Below are 21,841 nucleotides of genomic sequence, written 5' to 3' on the forward strand. Positions count from 1 at the left end.
CCCTATTACTAAGTCTCCACTGTCCGTCTATCAGTCTGTCCGTCTGTCCGTCTGTCCGTCTGTCCGTCTGTCCGTCTGTCCGTCTACCCGTCTATTGTATTGTATTGTATTGTAGTTCGGGCGATTTTCCGCAACTCGACGTCTTGCGCCTATTTTGCGTGATAGGGGGTGGACTAGTCTTGCCAGCCCAGCTCCTCGAGGAATCCTATCAGACCTTTGATGTTGAGTAGGACCTCGGGGAGGTCACTCGGGGATCCGAGATGTTTTGCCCTGTATGGGGCCAATCCGCTGCATTCCAACTCCACGTGAGAGGCTGTTTCTTCTTCCTCCATGCGTCCACGGCATAGGGGACTGTCTGTGACACCTGTTATAAAAAGATGTTTGTTAAAAAGTCCATGACCTGTTATGACACTGGTTACCATACTCAGTCGAACCTTTCCTAGTTGAAGGAGCGCCCTTGTGAGCTTACCGTTCATGCTCGGCATGGCTTGCTTGGCCTGTCTGCATCCAGTTTGGTTTAGCCAGTGTTCTGTGTGTAGTTTCCCTGTACGTGCCAGCAGCATTAAGCGTACCTTACTAAACGGTATCGGGAGGATCGGTTCCGGGCCAATCGCCCCCGCACCCGATCCTTGTCTGGCGAGCTCGTCCGCGGCGTCGTTACCTCGGGATCCACTGTGTCCTTTGATCCATTGTAAGGTGATCTTATTGTTCTGACATACCTCCATTAGTCGTTCGTGGCATTCGTGTATAAGTTTGGATGTGACTATATGGCTTTTTAGGGCCATTAAGACTGCTCTACTGTCGGAGAGTATGCGGATGGAGGATCCTACTACCTTCCTTGCAGTGATGGCAGCCGCCGCGTTAATGATGCCCATGCACTCAGCCTGGAATACCGAGTTATGGGCTCCTAGCGGAGTGGTGATTGACATGTTCAGGTCTTCTGAAAAGGTTCCAGAGCCTGATCCGCTGTCTGTTTTGGACCCATCAGTGAAGATTCTCAGCTCCCGGGGATTGAGTCCTTCGTAGTTGTCGTCCTCAAATAATTGTATTTTGTACCTTGTGTCAAAGATGGCTTGTTTGTGAATTCGATCCGTGCCCGCCATGAGCACTGGAAATTCGCTGTATACTTTTTCCAGGCATGCTGTGTGAAGAGCTCCTGTGGTGTTAGACCATATATTGAGGGTTCGTAACCTTACCGCTGAGAGACTGGCCTCTTGTTGTATGTGTAGGTGCAGCGGTGAAAGGTTTAGCATGACCTCCATGGCTGCAGTCGGAGTGGACCTCGTGCAGCCAGTGGTGGCCGAGCATGCGAGCCTCTGGAGTCTTTGTAGCTTGTCTCGTACGTTGCCTAGGTTTGTTCTTGGCCACCAAACCAGAGCACCGTAACAGAGTAGGGGGCGGATTATAGTCTTATAGAGCCAAAGGGTAATTTTCGGGTTGAGTCCCCACCTCCTACCAATCATCCTTCTGCACTGCCAGAAGACTACTCCCGCCTTGTCTATGCGTTTGTTGATGTGATTGTTCCGTCTGCCCGTCTGTCCGTCTATCCGTCTGTCCTTCTCACCCGTCTGTCCGTCTGTCTGTCACCAGGCTGTATCTCATGAACCGTGATAGCTAGGCAGTTGAAATTTTCACAGATGATGTATTTCTGTTGCCGCTATAACAACAAACACTAAAAACAGAATATAATAAATTTATTTTTTATTACTTTCTGTGCCGTCCAGTCTGACCCCCGCTTGAGACTTGAGGCAATGCCATTCTCGGACCTCAGTGTTATTCGGGGCCTTAAGCCCTCCGTCCATTAGATAAAGCCACACTGTAGCGGGTATTTGCCGAGTCAACAGCTGGGTAAGATCATGACCTCATTTATTTATTTATGCTGTAGTATTTCCGTCTCGTTAACCGCCACCGCCGACGATTTTTACTTTATCAAATCCGTCACCAGACAAGACATGATGCTGTTCATTTCCATCTCTCGATGGACTGCCACTACTGCCAGTGAACGTGTTAACTACTTTGTCATTGCCATGCAGATTTAGCTTGGTCCAACTCAAAACTTGTTTTAAATTATTATTTTTTACCACACCAACTGGTAAAGGCTCTCTTGATTGTTCAAAAACCGATAGCAAAGTTGCATTTTATTCCCATGTGAGGCAAAGTAACCAAATGCAAATTTTGAGTTGTTTTCTTATGTTTACTGGTCGAATTGACTTTTAAATGATGATTTTGAATGATAAATATTTAATAACATTCATTTGGAGTTGATTTGGTTTATTTTTGTTTGATATCTTACAGTTAATATTTTCTTCGGGTTGGTGTGGTGAAAAATTTTGTGTTTCACTCGGGGGAAAATTTTGTTTAACCCTCGTGCTTTGAAACCCTCGCAACGCTCAAGATTCCATTTTTCGTTTCAATTTTGGAATCTTTCGCTTGCTCGGGTATCAATATTAGCAAGAGCGGTTAAATCACAACTTTGCCCCCTTGTAAAACGAATAACTATTTTCTTGCAAAAACGCGCATACGTTTTGGCTATTGTGCATTTCATGCCTTGTTGCCTTTCATTCTAACCTCGGCTTAGGAGTAGGTACTCTGGATGTTCGTAGCCTTAAGCCCCCCGTCCATTACAGAAAGCCGCATTGTGCAGCGGGCGTTTGCGGGGTCGCTCAATCAAGCTAATGGACAGATGACTTTATGTATAGCATAATTTTCTATATTTGCGAATAAATATGAACTGTGAAATGTAAAACGATATAATCTGTTAATTTGTTAATGGTCTGAATGTGTAATGTCAGATTACCAATATATAAATAAATATCTGAATCATTGAACTGTAGATATTTGAGCATAGATTAGTATTAGTATGATTAGTATTATAATCCAGAGTTTCGAATTTAGCCTGTTCTAGTCAAGTTGAAGATTATGCAAATGGTAATATGGTAATTTAATTTGATGGATCGTTTATTATGCTAATACCAGAAATTACTTCCTAATTGGACTTATTATTATTCTGATTGAAATAGGTCATTGGGTTCTCCGAGAGGCATCTATTATTGCAATTAAACTAGACTACCTCTTCTTCTAAGTTGGTCCCTCACTGCTGAGGATCGTGACTCCGCTTGCAAATTTTTCCTATGGCAGCTCTCCACTTCTCCCTGTCGGTTGCTTTGTGGAAAGCGTTGCTTAGTGTGATGTCCATCTGGGCGGATATTTGGTCACACCATCTCGTTGGACTTGGTCTTCTAGACTACCTATATTAATTTTTTTTAGGAATAATACGTCGGGGTGTGCCGCAAGGTACATTTCTAGGGCCACTTTTATTATTGTGTTTAAGAGGAAAGGGGACGGCCGCTTATGCATACAAATGTAGTCCCCATTTTCCTCTCTGGATATTGACATTACGGAAAATATTTTTGCATTAACTGGATGTATATTAACTATAGCCGTCGTTTGACTTTTTTCGATTTTATTGATAATTTTCAAATGCTCCTAACTTTTATAATAAATGAAAATTCGAAAAAATCAAACGTAGGGGCATAGCTGTGGTTGATATACAACAAATTGTGTCAAAATATTTTCAATAACGTTAATAAGTCCCAGAAAGGAAAATGAGGACTACGTTTGTAGGAAAAGGCGATTTCGCGCGGAGCTAAGAACTTTTATTATTTTCATTAAGCACTCACCTGTAAGCACCTCCCATGAGCTTGTTTATCACAAGCCCTATATCGTGTAAAGTGTACACGTAGCCCCTCGGAAGATGGGGCCGCACGTCTCTCAGGATGTACCTGTGGACATTTTCCATTACTAGTTTATTTAACACAAATTATTTGTATTTCGGTAAAATTATATGGACTAAGAGCACTTTTACATATTAAGTGTGAAAAAATATGCCATTTTCGAGCAAGAATTTAAGTTGATGTGATCATAAGTACTTTAGAACTACGTGGCTTCACAGAGAATAACCAAAGAGAATTTAGACTAGAGGCGTATTGTTAAAGCAAATTATGTATAGCCAGTACATTTACTGCCATCTTTCGACACAAATGATTAAAACTTTTAGAACGCCATTTGACTTTGATCCTTATTCTTTCACTGATATGTGTTAAATTCATCGAAAGATGGCAGACAATGTACTGACTACATAAATTACTTTGACAATTCGCCTCTGTTTCCAATTCTCTTTGGAATAACTGTGATGAGGTGACGGTTGAATGTCGTAAGATGTTGAGATGTCAGCTTTGAATACTGTAGAGACTTGATGAACTTCCTCATTAAGAAATGATCATCACCTGAGGATGAAATTGTACCGCTACATACCGTAGTGTGTTGCTGGGTCAGCTCTTGGTGTTGTACAATTCTTCCAACCGAGGGATGGTGAGGAACTTCACACTGTTCTCGAGCAGGAGCTACACGAAGTCTCCAGCATGTACAGACTGTTGGTACATATCGCAGTGTGTTGCTGGGTCCGCTCTTCGTGTTGTACAGTTCTTCTGACCGAGGGATGGTGCGGAACTTGAGACGCCGTTCTCGAGCAGGAGCTTCACGAAGTCTCCAACATGTACATACTGTTGCTACATACCGTAAAGTGTTGCTGGGTCCGCTCTTGGTGTTGTACAATTCTTCTAACCGAGGGATGGTGAGGAACTTGCGCATTGAGACGCCGTTCTCCAGCAGAAGCTTCACGAAGTCGATGCGGTCGTGCTCCAGGGCCTGCATCATGGCTTCGTCCAGAGCACCTGGGAAGAGATAGAATGATTTAATATGGTTCTTTCCCATACATAAATCTCTATGAATCTTTGTGCAGTGACCATAATTGTATATCTGCAAACAGGCTTCGTCAGGTGAATACAAACTCGCGATATTCTACAGACTTCGTCACAAAACAATACGACGGTAAAATCTGCAACAGGCTTCGTCTATTTAGTTACCCGAAAAGTATACACAAAATAACCTTAACCTAAACCTACCTACAAATTAAATATTTATCACAGATATATATGCGGGTCCTAAGCTTTTTACTTGATGGAAAAGGAGAAACAAATGGCACCAAAAATGGTAATGGTAAACATAAGATTTGAGAAACTCATTCGTAAAAGCTGATGGGACTCGACCTCTAGATTGGAAGATTTTCTATACCTACCTAACTTTTTCTGTTATGATAGGAAGACTAACCCCCTTACTTATTCATAATTCATAGCAAGCCTCATTTAAACTTTGTCCTTTTCTAACAAACACAAATGTCAAATTATCTGATAAGGACAAACGATTATCAAGGGCTTGTTAGACTTGAGATTTGTTAACACCATCTAAATTTAACATGTTTTATGTTTTTAAGCCACTTAACTATATGTATATACTTCCTGTACTAAGGTAAAATAAACGTCACTTTTATTAAACACATTCAGAAGCTTTTATTGCAGTTGCAGTATTTAACATTTAAAAAGCAAGGCTGCAAAGTTCACTAATTACGTTGTTTTCCTGACTCTTTATGACGGCTCTTCAACAAACTTGACGTTCTATAAAGTCGTCCATAAATCTTAAAGTTGTAACTTGAAAATAACAACTTGCAAACTCGGAAGTTGTAATCAATGCAATCTTTTAATAGCTTCTTATTATATAACGCTATTGTAATTAACTTTTAATTGAGACTCTAACGATTGGTGTAGTTAAAAATCACGATAAAAAATTAGGAAAATATTTTATTATTGCAATTTCGTAAAGATTCAGTCTAGATTACTATGCTTGTCTACTATCATAACTTCCTAATATCTCTAAATTTGCCAGTTTCGTAGTTATTCAAAATGCGTTAAATATTCTACCTATAAAATATGTGGCGTCTCCTCTGTCACTGACAACATCGTGCCACAATATAGTAACAGATGGCGTTAGCACGTTCTACATTACATTGCGCTTACGGAGTTTCGAATGTCAATTACTATATTTAATTTATTCCTTACTTAGTGTGTGTACAAAAGGTCTTATGTGTAAATCATTACATTATATGTCTCAACACACCCCTTTGAGGGTATTGCAATACACTTGTAATTAGTTAGGCATTAAAAATACAATTTAAATTAATTTAAAAATATGAGTAAAATATAATTTCCATTGATTTATAATTAAAGAGCGGTGACAATATCTATTTTCAATATCTTGACTCAACATTTTGTAGATATTGATTCGGTCAAATTATAGCCAGCTTTAAATGAATGTAGTATGACACCTTTGGGTCTGATGCTTTACGCACACTAGCGTCCCATCCCCTGACGCAACCCCCCCTTTTAGCATATATCCCGGTTGAAAGCTTTTTTTGGGGAAAGTACTCATACATTTTAAGAAAAAAGTGTCTATAGGTATTCCAACCCCGTTATCAATGTTGCAATTCATTGAAAAAGTAGGTTGTCGTAAATACATCGTCTGCTCGTTTGCCTCCTATTTCATAAAAAAAAACATACCCTAAATTCGCCTTTAGTACATCATTTCTTGAGGCATTAACATACTTAATTACTCTGAGCAAGACTTGAGAAATAGGTAGTCAATTAATGAAAACTCCAACTCCTAATTACCCGCAACCTTTCGTAGAATGTTAACCCACCCACTGCCGGTCATAAATTTAAAAATTGCCCGCGTTCAAACTTTACGGGTCAAAGGATTAGGGGTTTTTGATTTATGGACTAATTTATATTTGGTTTTATTGTTTGGCACAGTTTATAATAACATTTTAAAACACAATTAATATTCACAAAGTCGCTATCTGTTGTATCTCTTGTGCGGATAAATGAGCAATTAACGATTTTCCTTTTACTCTAGACACATTATAATCTCATAGCGAGTCAAAGACTCAAACAAACCGGTAAGTATTAAGAAAACATATTTTTCTCAAAAATGGACGGCAAAGTCGACTTTGCAGTTTAAAAAATAGGTCGCGAAGTGCGGAGTTTATGGTCAGTCAAAAATTAAAAAGTTAAAAACATTGCAGTATCGCTTTTGGGACTGCAATGTTGCATACAAATTCCATTATTTGTCGAATTCCAAACTTTTTAAAAGTTTAAATGGCCATATCAAATGAAGGCACAGGCCCATTAAACAGCCAAACAGATGATAATTACTTATTATTATAATGTTGGTATCGCGACTATTTAGGTGTCTCAAATAGGTAGGCGTATTTTCGGCAGAAAACAACACCTCTATTTTAAAATTTAAAAAATAAAAAGGCGGCAAAGCAAACCTTTTCAATTGTTTCTACTTTTTTCTGTGAAAATATATACGAAAGGACGTTGCTTCTGTAAAATATTTCTATTATATCTATATTTCTTGCACCATTTTTGAGAAAAGCACTATATATGACTCGGCTGAAAGGCTACTTGCTGGCTTCGGATTCAATTAAACGGACTCCCAAGGTCGTCTAAAACGAATCCTCAGCCTGCAAGTAGCTACTTCCGAGCCTCGACAATAATGTACTAATATAGGTTGCTGGTCCAACCACGATACGATACTAGAATATTTTTAGGGCGCCGTACCTCAAAAGGAAAATACGGAACCCTTATAGGATCACTCGTGCGTTCTGTCTGTCTGTCCGCCTGTAAATATTTATTTTTTATAATTTTAGGATAAGTAATTTAGAAGTAATTCAAGAAAATAGGCAAAAAATTACCACCAGTTTATATCCGAAACTACTAGGTCTAAAATTTTGAAAAAATACACAAAATAGTTATTTACCTATAGATGACAGGAAAACCTATTAGAACTGTGCAGTCAAACTTATAAATCCGACCCCTACGGATTTTTTCAAGACATTTCACACACGTTTCACATAAAAAATACATTGTCAAAAATTGTGTCATGTACCCTTGGAACCCTTGGAACACGAGACCGACTCGCACTTGGCCGGTTTTTTTTTTTTAATATTTTTTGTACGGTCGAGTTCACGAACATCTTTACAAGCCAACGTTCCAAAAATATACCGGGTGTGGCCTGTACACGAGCAAATAATTAAAATCATAGATTATACTCTTAAACGATGACACTTCCTATTACTCATACAAAATTATTATCTTAAATGTGAAAATTCGAAACACAAGATATTTTAAAATGCGCTAAACAAATGTTGGTCAATTAGAGGAGTGCAGCCTTAAGTTTAATTTATTACTCCTGTTACATTACAAGGTCCATCCGGTACATTTATGAAACGTTTTCTTGTAAAGATGTGAACTCTATTGTACGTACCATCGAGAACCTATATACCCACCTTCTTCCTCGCGTTAACCCTGCATTTTGCCATGGCTCATGGGAGCCTGGGGTCCGCTTGACAACTAACGGCCCACCTTGTCGGTGGTAAACGCGAGCAATGGTTATTGTAGGCTATATTTTTAAGATACGGAGTCGACCTATGGGGCGATGCTGCAGACCGACTAAGGCCATTCAAACTCCAAAAACGAGCAATTCGGTGCATATCTGGCGTCCCATGGGACCAACCAGCCCAGGAACTATTCAAACAAACAGGAATTCTTACCCTGCCGTGTCTATACATTTTCGAAGTGGCAAAATACGTAAGATGCAACATCACACTGTTTCCGACTCATGGCAACGCCCGAGGTGCGAGTTCCAGGAGGCCTATCGAACTTAATCCACCTAAGACGCGACTTGCCAAGTCCAGAAAGTGTATACATACGGTAGGACCTAAAGTATATAATAAAATCCAGCTGGAGTTGAAACAAACCACCAGCGACCTATGTTTCAATAAAAAACTTAAATCTAAACTGGCGTCTGACGCATACTACTCAATCGATGCCTTTTTCGAGACCTAACACTGTACCAAGTGGATAATACTATAATATTATACTTACACATTAATTTATCTAATAAACAACTACTAGTTCGCGGGCTCAGCCTTGCCTGTCCAACTATGTAAATAAATCTAATAATTAATTAATTATAAGACTTAGCATTAAGCATATATGCACCTGACATGTAAAATTATATTTTTATCAATAAAGAATTGAATTGAATTGAATTGTTTTTATTGTCATAAGAATAATCTACAAAATCAGTAAGGGTTTTGAGAATAAATTTAAAAAGTATCTCTTCCAAATTTAACGATTCTTTGTCAACATCATTAGAAAATATCATCGAAAAAACAGAAAAGAAAATTACTATTTCTATCCACAAGTATGACATCGTTCCACAGTGCGCTCGCGTTAGCGCTAGCGTTGAGAATACGGAACCATTTAATAATGAAAATTCTGAAATTATTATAGGCTTGCCGCAAATTTTCAGGAACCTTTGATCGTTTTCCTTAATGGTTTCTCAATAATATTTTCCAGTGGGATTAAGATGGCGTTTACTTAATAATTAAGTTCTCATTTTAAGTGAATTGTACAAATTCTTATGAGAATAAAGAATCTTTAAACCGAATTAATTTGTAATTCGTATTTTGCCGCGGGCAAAATGCGGGATAAATATGCGGCCCTAGACGGTAGTGATTATTTTGCACCCCTTCGGGGTCTGGGGGTCGGAGGCTATTGCCTTTATTAGGAAAGTGGTGAGAAAGGGGTTCGTACCTGTACGGTTACCATCAGTTTGTCACTGACATAAACGCCGTCGAGAACGTAACTTACTTTCTATACATCCCGTTTGCACTAATATGCGAGTGCGAGCGAGATGTATAGAAAGTAAATTACGTTCTCGACGGCGTTTATGTCAGTGACAAACTGATGGTAACCGTACTGGTGTAAAGGTTGTCCATCGCCATTCAACGTGGTAACGCGGCTGGGTACCTTTGCGCCGGGGACGACTCGAGGGGGACTTTTTGACTAGGCTTAAGCTTTATAGGTAGTCTTAAGTTATAATTTTGTTGTTATTTTGTTCTGTATTGACATGTTTTTATGAATAAATGATCTTAAATTTCTTTGATTTGTAATTTGAAACGACTTTTATTCGCAATTCGTTATTGTCTGTGATTGACGGAAGGTATTTAAATATTTGATTTTCTGCCTCAATGCGATTTGGAAGGCGATGAGTAAAGGGAAATAAAAAATGCTATCCACAGTTTGTCTTAAATAAATGAATAGGGCCTAACCTAACCTAACGGTATTTGGAGATAATCTTACACAGATCGACTTAGCTCCAAAATATGCAAAGCTTGTACGGGTACTAGGCGACGATATACAACCTTAAATAAATTAATATTATGTACCTACTTAGATACAGAGAAACATCCAGAACTTGGAAACAAAATATTCGTGATTGATGATAGGATTCCCTTATCCTACGAGTTCCCTTACTGGTATTCAAACCATTCAAGACCATTATGGTGAGTATAAATGTTTTATGTAGGTACCTACACCGGCAAAAAACACTTAGTCTACCTCGATTATATACTTTATATACTATAAAATGAATAATAAATACTTTCAAGTTATATATAAGGAAAAAGACGGCATCTGTGGTGATGCGGATGAGGGGGAGCTCAAATAGCATCCTGAGAATGATAGCAGAGAGGTGGGACTCGGATATTCTCCGCCGATATACCGACCAAGGCCTGTTCACTTCCTAAGAAAGTTATGTCCCCAAATAATTGCGCATGTATGCGCCTGAAGCTTCTATGTGTGCTTTGGCCTCCTAGAAAAAGTTGCCAGTAATCAAAATAAAAACATTTTTCTACAGCAACATTTCTCCCAACTAAGATTTAAATTTTCACGATTTTTTTACATTATTAATCGTAAAACGGGACTTAAAATACTTAAAACTTAACTACACGCGATTAAGTTTTATAATGAATATTTGCTTCCAACTGTCTTTATCAATGTTCATAAAATATTTGGAGGGTAGGTACGTCTACCCACCATAATAAAAAAAATATATTTGTCAATGACTCTGTCCAACTGCTGTGGTTAAAGTTCATAACGAAAATTTTATTTATTAAATCTTTAAATAATAAATACAATGTAGCGGTACTACCAATTAAGACTCTGTTTGTAAGTCTGTGCCTACATGGATTACAGCAATGCACATAGAAAATGTGCTAAATGCGGAGCAACGGCTGTTGAAGATACATATTTGAGTGAAATTCATAGCTTTAGTGGGTTCAGAAGGAACCGCGTCATAACGCATCTGGAAAGCGTATTAATTAACCGTGAAGAAATGTATGAATACAAGTTGGAAATCTGTGTAAAATGCCGTGTGTAAAGTGTAGTGTATCTGTGTGTGTAAAGTGTAATAGGTAGGCATGCCTAAAGATATTTGTATTATACTGAAAACTTTGTGAATGTGCTTTATTAATGTCTATTTTTTTATTAAGTTGTCAGGGTTTAATTTTCAGTGTATATTTCTATATGTAAAACATTTTTTTAATAAATAAAATAATACAATGTTATAAACATAAATATGCCTTTTATTTAAATCAATTGATAATACCACAAACAAGGGGTAATATTTGCATCTTTCATATATTTCGTGATATGAAGATAACTAATATGTTTATCAACAGAATTACTACCTATACCTACCAATACCCGCCAGGCTAAACCGGTTGTCAACTTTAGTTCCATTGGTACACAACGACGGCGCCACTAGTATAAACGTATAAACAGTTGGGGACATTTTTTTGTATGGAGTTACCGTTCTTCTCCTAGTGAGTATTATATTCTTTGATACCGACCTTCATGTCTTACGACCTAGAAAATAAGTATTTTTATTATGTTTTAAGTTTACTAATGTAGTTTTATAAGTGTCTTGTAACTAACAATCTATGGATCTCAGGAATCTGAAAATAAATATTTTTTTTTACTTTTCATTACATAAATGTTTTTTTTTCATAGGTAGGTACCTAACATCTAACGCAGTCGGATATTCTACTTTAAAATAAATTTTTATTTTTACCTACAGTATATCCGTAAAATCATTTATATTTATCACAGACCGTTGCTTTTCAGCCAATAATTAAATATTGGAGTCGATTCACATTCAATAATTCATACGAATTTCCAATCAAGTTTATTCAACTGAATGGTTGAATGAGTGAGTCGGTAGTTTCCGGCCATCGAAAACGAAATAATAAGTATGAAAGCGTAAGTAATGTTTTAAATGAAACACTCTCTCAACATTTTGAGGTGACATTGCACAGCTCTATCAAATAAAAATGTCTTGATATATTTGACCAATCATATTGCAAAGTTTTACATGATGGTCTAAGATACGTTATAAACTTATAAGAAATATCTACCTACCCTACCCTAATCTGTTATTCATATTTGATAAGAAATAAATGATAGATAATATTCCCATTGACACATTGCACATAGGTTGCCTACTTAAATTGCGTATGGACTGAAAAATATAATGCTCTCATAACAAAGTTGAATGAGAATGTGTTCAGTCGCGTCTTAATGTCTTGTATCACCTAAAAAATTACACCCCGTATTATGACGGAACGCTATCTCAAAATGTACCTATAAATGTCCTTGAAACAATCAACTCACGGCAATTTACTCCCTCTGTCTCTTTCAATAAGGTATTCTACTACTTGATGATATAAAGTAATTTACAGCAACATAGTAAAAGGGATTTACAGCATTTTCAATCTTACCTCTTTGTTAACAAGGTTCCATTTGTTTTATCATAACGTCAACACAAGTGACTCCTTCAAATTCGCTTGGCAAGACACCTGATGCCAAAGTCGTTTTATCATTTCATGAGGAACTTTTGTAGACTGTCGAAGCATGCAAAGTGAGTTAGGGTTCCGTGTGTGAAATCTAACGTAATTGAACTTGTTCGGTTTTAATTTTCGTCCCGTTAGAAATTTGAATGTAATTATAAAGGAGATATTGTTTGATATATAACGAGATTTTTTATATTACGGATACTCGGTACGGATACCTTTATGTTGGAAGTATTTTCATGACATCTTTAACATGATTTGCACATAATTTAAGATGTAAGTACCAACTAACACTTATTTTAGGTACTTACTCTTATTTGATAGGTAGAGTTAGACCAAGAAAAGTCTGCAGCGAACTTCTACGAAATTATGACGTTTATAATAATAATAAAACTTGCACTGCGTGGGCTATCAAAATCGCTGTAGACCTTCCTTGGTCTAACTCTAGTTGAAAACATCGATCGATGAAAAAATCTGCATCATTTTTCATCAAAGAAATTCAAAGGAGTTTGTGAACTCTCCAGTATATAGGTAATTAATATAATTATGTTGCAGTTGAGCTGGCATGGGAAACATAGTTTCAGCCTTTTAGTACTATGAGTAGTCAGTGCCTATATTATAGCAGTGCATTTATAGCAGTAGAACGTAGGTAAGTAGGTACGTCGAAATGGGGAGTGTGTACTCTCTCTTCCGAAAATCGTTTTTTCCAGATTGCGATTTTTGCCATTCGCAATTTTTACCATTTTATTTATTCTCAATATGCGCACTGTTTTGCTCGCAGTTCACCTAACACACTCCTCCTTGTTTCGCTCGTCGCCGCACCTATCTATTTTCTGTCTTCCGTGATTATAAACAAATGAAATATAGTGGGAAATTATGCGAATGATTAGAAAACCTATAAGAAAATTAAGATATTGGAAAATTAAGATAATGGGAAAATATGCGAATGGTTAAATATGATTTCGGAAAAGGAAGCTATCGAGAAAAAGTAAAATGGTAAAAATAGCGAATGGCAAAAATATCAATCTGGAAAAAAATATTTTCGGAAGAGACAGTACACACTCGAAATAGGAGTTTTGGTTGGTGATGGACTGATGGAGTAGTTTGGACGATGTGCTAGCGTAGGTAGATACCTATAAGTACTTAACTATATATTACGTTTAAACTGGTTTGTAACATGGTTACAAATGTATCGAATGCACGTTGTGTTTTTCATATTAAGATATACCTACTCGTATTCCAGAAAATAACAAATATTTTTAAAGCATCAAATATCATTTTAAAGAGAAAAATATAAAATATAGATAATACACTTAGGCCCACTTGCACCAACCCACTAACCCGGGGTTAAGCGGTTAAACCGTTAACCTAATGTCAAATTGTACTGGTAGCCATGGTAACTCCAGGTTTAACCGGTTAACCCCAGGTTAGTAGAATGGTGCAAGTGGGCCTTAGTGTATTAGAACTTGGATAGACAAGACTCCACATAATGCATTCCTTTTCATGAATGTATTGCATTTATCTTTCATGGGTTGGAAGGTCAGATGGCAGTCGCTTTCGTAAAAACTAGTGCAGAAGAAAGACCTTTTTATAGGCGTATTGCCGGCTTGAGAATAAAATATAATATATAAGACAAAGTACCATCGCCGACACTGTTAACTGACAGTTCGTAAACCTTATTACAAAACGCATAAGGTCCACAGATGGACAGTTAAGAGTGTTGGTGTTTGTATACGTAGTCCGTCCATTTTCTAAAATCAAGTACGCCATAGTAAATGTATGGCGAAGTTGATCTTAGAAATCGGACAGGCTATACTTAAGTGTCTTTAAGCTCTGCGAACAGCATAAACCCTAAAGATAACATGTTATTTGACGGCGGAACTCTGAAAGCAAAGTTTGCAGCTGGTGACAAGGGCGAACAACCCGAGTTCATGTATCACGGAGCCGTGAAGGTCGTGTGTGCAACCGGTGTTCAACAATAAGGAATTTAAGGTTTTATTCCTAAATATTTACGCCAGACCCGGAGCGGTAAACATTGCAGATTGATCTTACTTTGTCGAGTAAGTATTTACTTAATGTTAGAACAGTTTACATAAATAAAAACCGGCCAAGTGCGAGTCGGAGCCCCACTTAAATATTTATTTTATTTTGTTTTTAGTATTTGTTGTTATAGCGGCAACAGAAATAGGTACATCTATCACAGTTCTCGAGTTACAGCCTGGTGACAGACAGACGGACAACGGACGGACGGACAGATGGACAGATGGACAGCGGAGTCTTAGTAATAAGGTCCCGTTTTTACCCTTTGGGTACGGAACCCTAAAAACTAGACATTGTGCTTAATGCTTACGAAAAAATAAATAAGTGTACAGCGAGCATACTTAAAATTTATTACAAACTAAATAAGTACCTATTACCTATAGCTACCTATATTCCATAAACCAAATTTGTAAGTAGAAAAATGCCGCAAATTTTAAGAATAATGTTGTGGATGCGACGAATCGAACCTCATACACATTTTCAGTTTCTCGCCTGTTTCTTCTGACAGATTGATGTGCCAGACCTGTTATTTATAGTTTGCCAACCGTGCTATATTTTATAGTACAATCAGCAGAAGTTGCTAGGGGGGCGAGGTGTTCATAATTACCTTGACGCGCTCTTATTCTCTTACAATAAAGTCGCGTCAAGATCATTTTGAACACCTCGCTCGCTTAGCAACTATTGCTGCTGACTGTACCAATATGTGCTGCCATCTATGAATGGTAACCGAACAGACACCCTCCTGCTACATTAAATATGGAATAATACATGACAATACGTCAGACGCGGGTCGGGCATAACCGTAAAGCAGCCGTCATCACATGCCGTGTATTTGCCGAAACGCTGCGATGTTTGTTTTCACACTACACAGACACCGTACAGCAAGAAGCGTTTTAGTAGTAGCAGTTTGCATGTGTTTATATTTCTTACTGAAAAATATATATTAAAAAATCCAATTAGGTTAGGTTACCTAACTTAATTGTTAGTTTATTTGTCAAAACCTGATGCATCATAAAAAAATTTATCACTCCAATTACCAAAACCGACTAAATAGTTTTTTGCAAAGCCCACTTTTCCTATTTTCAAATTACCGTCAAAAACGTAACTAGTATGTTTCATCACAGCCTCAAGAATGAACCGTATTCGATAAACATTTTATTGCATATAAGCAACATGTGAACTTTCAAAAAGGTTCTTTACGAAAAAAAATACTAAATCGAGTCTTTCAATCAAAACCGTACTGGGCGTAAAGGCGTTATCGAAAAGATTTCGTTACATTTAATTTTAAAACTCTAAAGTATCGATTTTTATCCCTAATTGATTTATCAAAACAAAACCTCATTTCACCTGCCCTTACTTATGTGCTAACAAATCTGTTTGTTTGTTTGTTTTAAAGCCCCGGCGCCTCCGGTGTTTGCTCCACGGTTATTCCAATTTAGTGTCCGTTCCCTGGCGTCGGATAAATTTTCATTAGCCAGAGCAATTTTAGGCCACATTTTGGTGGAATAATTTACAAGCAATAGTCCGGTTCGTTACATGTGTCAATTTAAAGGCGAATGGAACGTAAATGAATGAATGAATGAAATTACACACGCTGCACCAATATAGTAAGAAGATATTTCCTAATCTACATAAAATGTACCAAAAATTAAATTTTAGCCAAAAACTTTTTATTTTCTCAGAAAGTTAACATTTTCGCCGTGTGATATTGTGGATAGTATTTCCTCCGCCGAATAAAAAGAACTTGTACGGTTATTCCAATTTAGTGTCTATTCCCTGGCGTTGGATTTTCATTAACCAGCCGAGGAGATTAGGAAACATTTTGGAGAAATAATTTACAAGCAATAGTCCGGTTCGTTACATGTTTCAATTTAAAGGCGAATGGAACGAAATTAATGAATGAAATTACACACCAAAAGATAAAAACAATGTGAAGACGGTCCTATAAATTCAAAATGGTGCTGACTTTAAAGTTTAAATATTTTCCTTAATATCTCTTATGAATTGTTAGTTACACAAATTTGTTCCTACGCACTGGAGTATATGTAATTTTATATATTTAAGAGAAGAGTTCAAAGTTATGAAATCTTATCTAGAAGTCATTTCTTTAGCTCTAAGTCACTCCAAGTTCCTAGATAAATAACACTATCATCCGAGCTGATATTATTACGTGCAGGCCATTCCTGTCCGTAAACGAAGATCTCGGACCGCGTCCATTCTCTTCCATGTCAGAGCGAGAGACAACTGCCCGCTGGGAAATAGATGCTGTGCCTGGAACGGTGCTGTTAAGATCATTTGATCCATCTCTATTTCACCACCATCTGTTCCTAACTTATGAAAGTCATGAACATTGTTATCCCCTATGAGATCTTTACCTGGCGGCCATTCCAGTCCATACACGAAGATTTCCGACCGCGCGATGTCCACCCTGTTCCATGTCAGAGCCAGAGACAGCTGCTCGCTGGGAGACAAGTGCTGTGCTGTTAATATCACTTGATCCATCTCTATTTCACGACCATCTGTTCCTAACTCATGAACATTGTGATCCCCTTTGAGATCCTTACCTGGCAGCCATTCCTGTCCGTACACGAAGATTTCCGACCGCGAGATGTCCACCCTGTTCCATGTCAGAGCCAGAGACAACTGCTCGCTGGGAGACAAGTGCTGTGCCCGGAGCAGTGCTGTTAATATCACTTGATCCATCTCTATTTCACCACCATCTGTTCCTAACCCATGAACATTGTTATCCTCGTTGAGATCCTCACCTGGAGGCCATTCCTGTCCGTACACGAAGATTTCCGACCGCGCGATGTCCACCCTGTTCCATGTCAGAGCCAGAGACAGCTGCTCGCTGGGAGACAAGTGCTGTGCCCGGAACAGTGCTGTTAGGATGACCTGGTCCAGCTCCTGTACTTCCCCGCCTTCGGCTCGTTCTTGGATCCTGAACACCGTGATCTGTGGAGAAAGAAAGAGTATGTTAGTTTCCATCCCTAATGATATTACCTACAACGTTTATTATTCATATATCGCCATAGATCGTCTGGTTGTGCGAGGAAGAGTGGAAGGTGTCAGAGTGTTAGAGGAAGATCGCAAATGAGATGGACCCACCAAATCAAAGCCAGTGTGTCGGCCACAGTAAGCGAATGCTCACGGAACCGTGTCGTTAAGCAAGTTTCTCAAAAATTTACATAATTGAGATTGATATTTGTTGAAATAAAATTTTACAGCATTACAGCTAAGGGACGCCAATGCGCTGAAATAGTAAGTAAGTTATAAGAAAGCTATAGCTAGTACTAAATTATAAGATAATGTCCACGACCACTCTGTAAAGAGTGTACCTAACGAAGAAGAAGTGTAAAGAAGAAGGGTAGAGAAAGACCGAAACGGAGTTGGCGGGACGATCTTGATTCATTCTGCAAAGACACACACTGAATTGGATATAGAACCAAATGGCGGGAAAGAGCCGCGGCCTTTTCTTATCGGTGGGGCACTCTTATAGACCAGTAAGAGATAAATAAATATATTATGAAAGCAAAAATACCTCTTTACGCTGAACTAATAACAGAAAAAGACTTGGATGACTGTTAAAAGGTTGGTCCAGTTTACATCTAACATCTACGATGGACGGACGATCGTCAGGGTTGTATCAAAACCAGTTCAAACCCATAACAATTGTATAAATTAGAATCGACCTCCAGGGTTTGGAATTTAGTTTTCCTTCGTAGCAGCGCTGTAACTGAGGTTTATTACGCTGCAAATTAAATTAACTTTGCACTGTTTGTGTTGGAATCAGATGAAACTAGTTATTTGTGCAACAACAGAGCAAGGTAGGTTTTGTTGCGGAAGCTTATTTTGAATACTGGGCAAGCTAATGTTTTTAATATAGAATCTTGAGCGCATTAATAGATTCAGAGTCAATGTCACGAGTGGTACCTACCAATATTATTATGCAATTGTTTTTTCAGCAGTGGAGACACAAATAAATATAACGAGAAATACATTTAAATTATCTTTTCAGTCTCTAAAGGGGCCCACAGGTTACCAGTTCGCTGGACGATATCATCCTGTCAGATGTTCGCAACTATCACCTTTTACGATTAACTGACGGGCTGATATCGTCCGGCGAACTGGTAATCTGTGGGCCCCTTTACTGACTATGCTAGGGACTCTATAATTTGTATATAATTATACTTTATAATTTCATTGAAATTAAGAGTTATAGGTTAAGGTATCCTTTATACAGAATTCCAGATGAGAAAACAGATCAACGAACCTCATTATAACTCTCCAAGAAAACCATTACGTGAGTGGCAAGGGAAAACCGGCACAAATCATTAAGTGATTACCTTCCTCGGTACACAAAATTAGGACTAGCAGTAAATAATATTTCTGCTCTCTTAATACATAAACAACTAGGTATATATTATAAATAGTTATAACAAAATCGATTAAAATCTAGTAGAATTTCACGTAAACCGTAATTGCAAACGCGATTTTAAAGACAGGCCGCTCTCCGTTAAGCCAAAGATATCAAACCGAGTATTGTCATCGAACGCGCAAGTACGAGTGAGGCTATAATATGTTTGAAGAACCAATGTAAGGTGCATCGGGGTAACTTCGGAAGCGGGGTAATAGTGAAAATTGGTAATACCTACAAAACTAGACGGCGCAATTCGAACAATGCCACAGAATAAATAATAGTACTGCCGTACAGAAAGGAAACTTCCTACAAAACCGAAGTTTGACAGCGGTTCAGGGTCGAATCATGCTATTCCTTTCTAATATATGGCACTATCCCTTTCGGCTATTTAGGGTTGTAAAAATTCGAGTGATTATCTTATCTGTGGTCGTGCACGCAAAAGGAAGTCAAGTGGTGCCAACCCTAATAATTGCTCGGAGCAATGCTGAGCCGAGTGGAGCCGAGTTTGGCCGAAGTCAGGAGTTTCGCACCCCTGACAATGCTTATAAGATGTCACACCAATACAATAACAATACGTCAGTGTCAAAGTGACGTTTTTGGTTAAAGAAATGTCGCTTGTGACATTGACAGATCGGTATTGTATGGGTGTGACATCTTATAAGCATTGTTCGATTGGGCCGTGTTTAGCACTATACGTCGATTTATAAAATAACAGTTGTACATTCTAGGCTATCAAAATCGCTGCAGACTTATCTTGGTCTAACTCTACACTATTTTGCCCGTACTAACTAAACGATTGGAATGGCATCTCTGAATCTATCGAATCAGTTTCAAGCTGTCCAATTAATTTTGAACCCAATCTCGATAGGGTAAGATTGGTTTTCGAATAAAAGATTATAAGAAGATAGGAAAAGCTCGTAGTTTTCTTCGAAATGAGCTGATTGGACAAAGACGGGGGCTTAAGCAGAGGAATTTAATATAAATTAAAATTAACATTTTATCTTTAGGTACCTACTCATACTATCGTTGATATTTGAGCCAGAATAAAATTCGTTATTTTGATTTTTAAAATATCTACACGTTAAGATTGATTACCTTTTTATAATACAATAAAAAACGAAATATAGTAAGCGCTTTGAAAAAAAATAAACGGGATGCACTCCGGGAGTGCCGGCAGAAGTGAAAACTCAACGACATTGTAACTCAAAATGTTAATAACAGCGCCATCTAGTGCAAAATGTCTGCAGCACTATGTATAATTGAGGTTAACGCCATCTACCGTTATCTCGTCGCATTACTTGAAACCCCTAAGCACATCACTGTGAGAACTACAGTTATATTAATACCAGTTTGAGGGAAACTCACTAGATGGCATTTAAGTCATATACAAGCGCCCTGCGCCGCCTAAACGAATCAGCAGGCTCAGGCATAAATTTTTGGCCCGCGGTAGAAAGAGGGTTGCTCCTTACGCCTTACGTTGTCTCGAGTTTAAAATTTTTTCCCCACCTCAAAAAGTGCACAGCGCCGCTAAAGAAGTGTTCTCTTCAAAAATCGTAGCTTATTAGCTATACGCTGTCAGCCCAAATATTCACATTTACCACCTGTTTTTATTTACGGATCTTGTTTTTTACTACTTACTACATGGAATGTTAATTAATATTTATAGAGTGATAATGTTATCTCTGACCAAACTCTGAGGGGTGAATATGAAGGTCATCTTGAACAACTTTTACTATGGGGCCAACCTCGAAATCGCGAAATAAATCTGCTATTTTATATGTTTTCACATTGACTCTGATTCACCGAAATGTATGAGACAGCAGATTTTTTTCGCGATTTCGTGGTTGACCCCATTGTAAAAGTTGTTCAGTATGACTTACATATTCACCCCTCAGAGTTCGGTCAGAGATCACGTAATCGACATAATTTGCCAACCCCATTCTGAAACCGTTAACTTTTCTGGATTTTCGTAAGGCTATCCTATAGATAGGTTACGTTAGGTTAGTTTTATGGCAATCCTGGAAAGTTTCTGAGAAAAAACAAAATTATGACTAACGAAAATGTGGACAAACAATACATTATGACCATTACCCAGTATATATTTTATCGAGTAAACCAGAGACAATAAAGAGAAAGCCGAAGCCGATAATGCTATTTGTCATGCGTGGACATTTTGATTGATGAAAGGATTGAAAGGTTTATTGAGCCCATGGTATAATAATATACTCCGCCTGGTACTCCATTCCGAGATTCGCGTATGACCTAACTGACACGCGCCTACGTCATCATGCTGTTTACAGGTTCTCAAACTTTGAAATGTGGGAGAATTTTAACCAACGGTGAAAATTATTTTAACGGCATTAATTTTAAGTTATTCATGTAGAAACATAGTAAAATAAAACAAATCTAATGTATTAAATTAAACTTTATTTATCTATACAAGACAAACGTTTAAAAAACTAATTCACAGTTACACATTAATTACCAAGCTTACGACGTGAAAAGTTTGGAAAACACTGCGACTGCTGACACTGAGCGAGAAGGAAATAACAATTAACACGCGTTCGACAAGGATGACGGTCAGGGCATGAAGTTATCTAGATCCGAATTGTCAAATGTCCACAGCGCTATCCTGTGTTGCCAGTAGTATAAACAGAATTACCCGAAAGTCTGAAATTTCTTTCGTGAATCGGAAGATATTGCTAACGAGTAATTAAAAATGACGT

The 21,841-nt window shown here is 37.9% G+C and overlaps 1 protein-coding gene across 10 annotated transcripts in view; it reads right to left on the reverse strand.

Annotated features, from left to right (window-relative positions):
• Positions 1-21,841, reverse strand: part of LOC134798418 (transient receptor potential cation channel trpm) — a 407,980-nt gene that overhangs the window by 41,394 nt on the left and 344,745 nt on the right. For all 10 annotated transcript variants that reach the window (XM_063770838.1, XM_063770837.1, XM_063770836.1 and 7 more), the window contains exons 10-12: positions 17,461-17,650; positions 4,577-4,733; positions 3,681-3,782 (exon numbers count right to left, since the gene is read on the reverse strand). In XM_063770838.1, coding sequence (XP_063626908.1) covers positions 3,681-3,782; positions 4,577-4,733; positions 17,461-17,650 — 449 coding nt within the window. The remainder of the gene's footprint in view (positions 1-3,680; positions 3,783-4,576; positions 4,734-17,460; positions 17,651-21,841) is intronic.

Source organism: Cydia splendana, chromosome 16 (assembly GCF_910591565.1).
Source record: "Cydia splendana chromosome 16, ilCydSple1.2, whole genome shotgun sequence".
Classification (NCBI taxonomy): Eukaryota; Metazoa; Arthropoda; class Insecta; order Lepidoptera; family Tortricidae; genus Cydia; species Cydia splendana.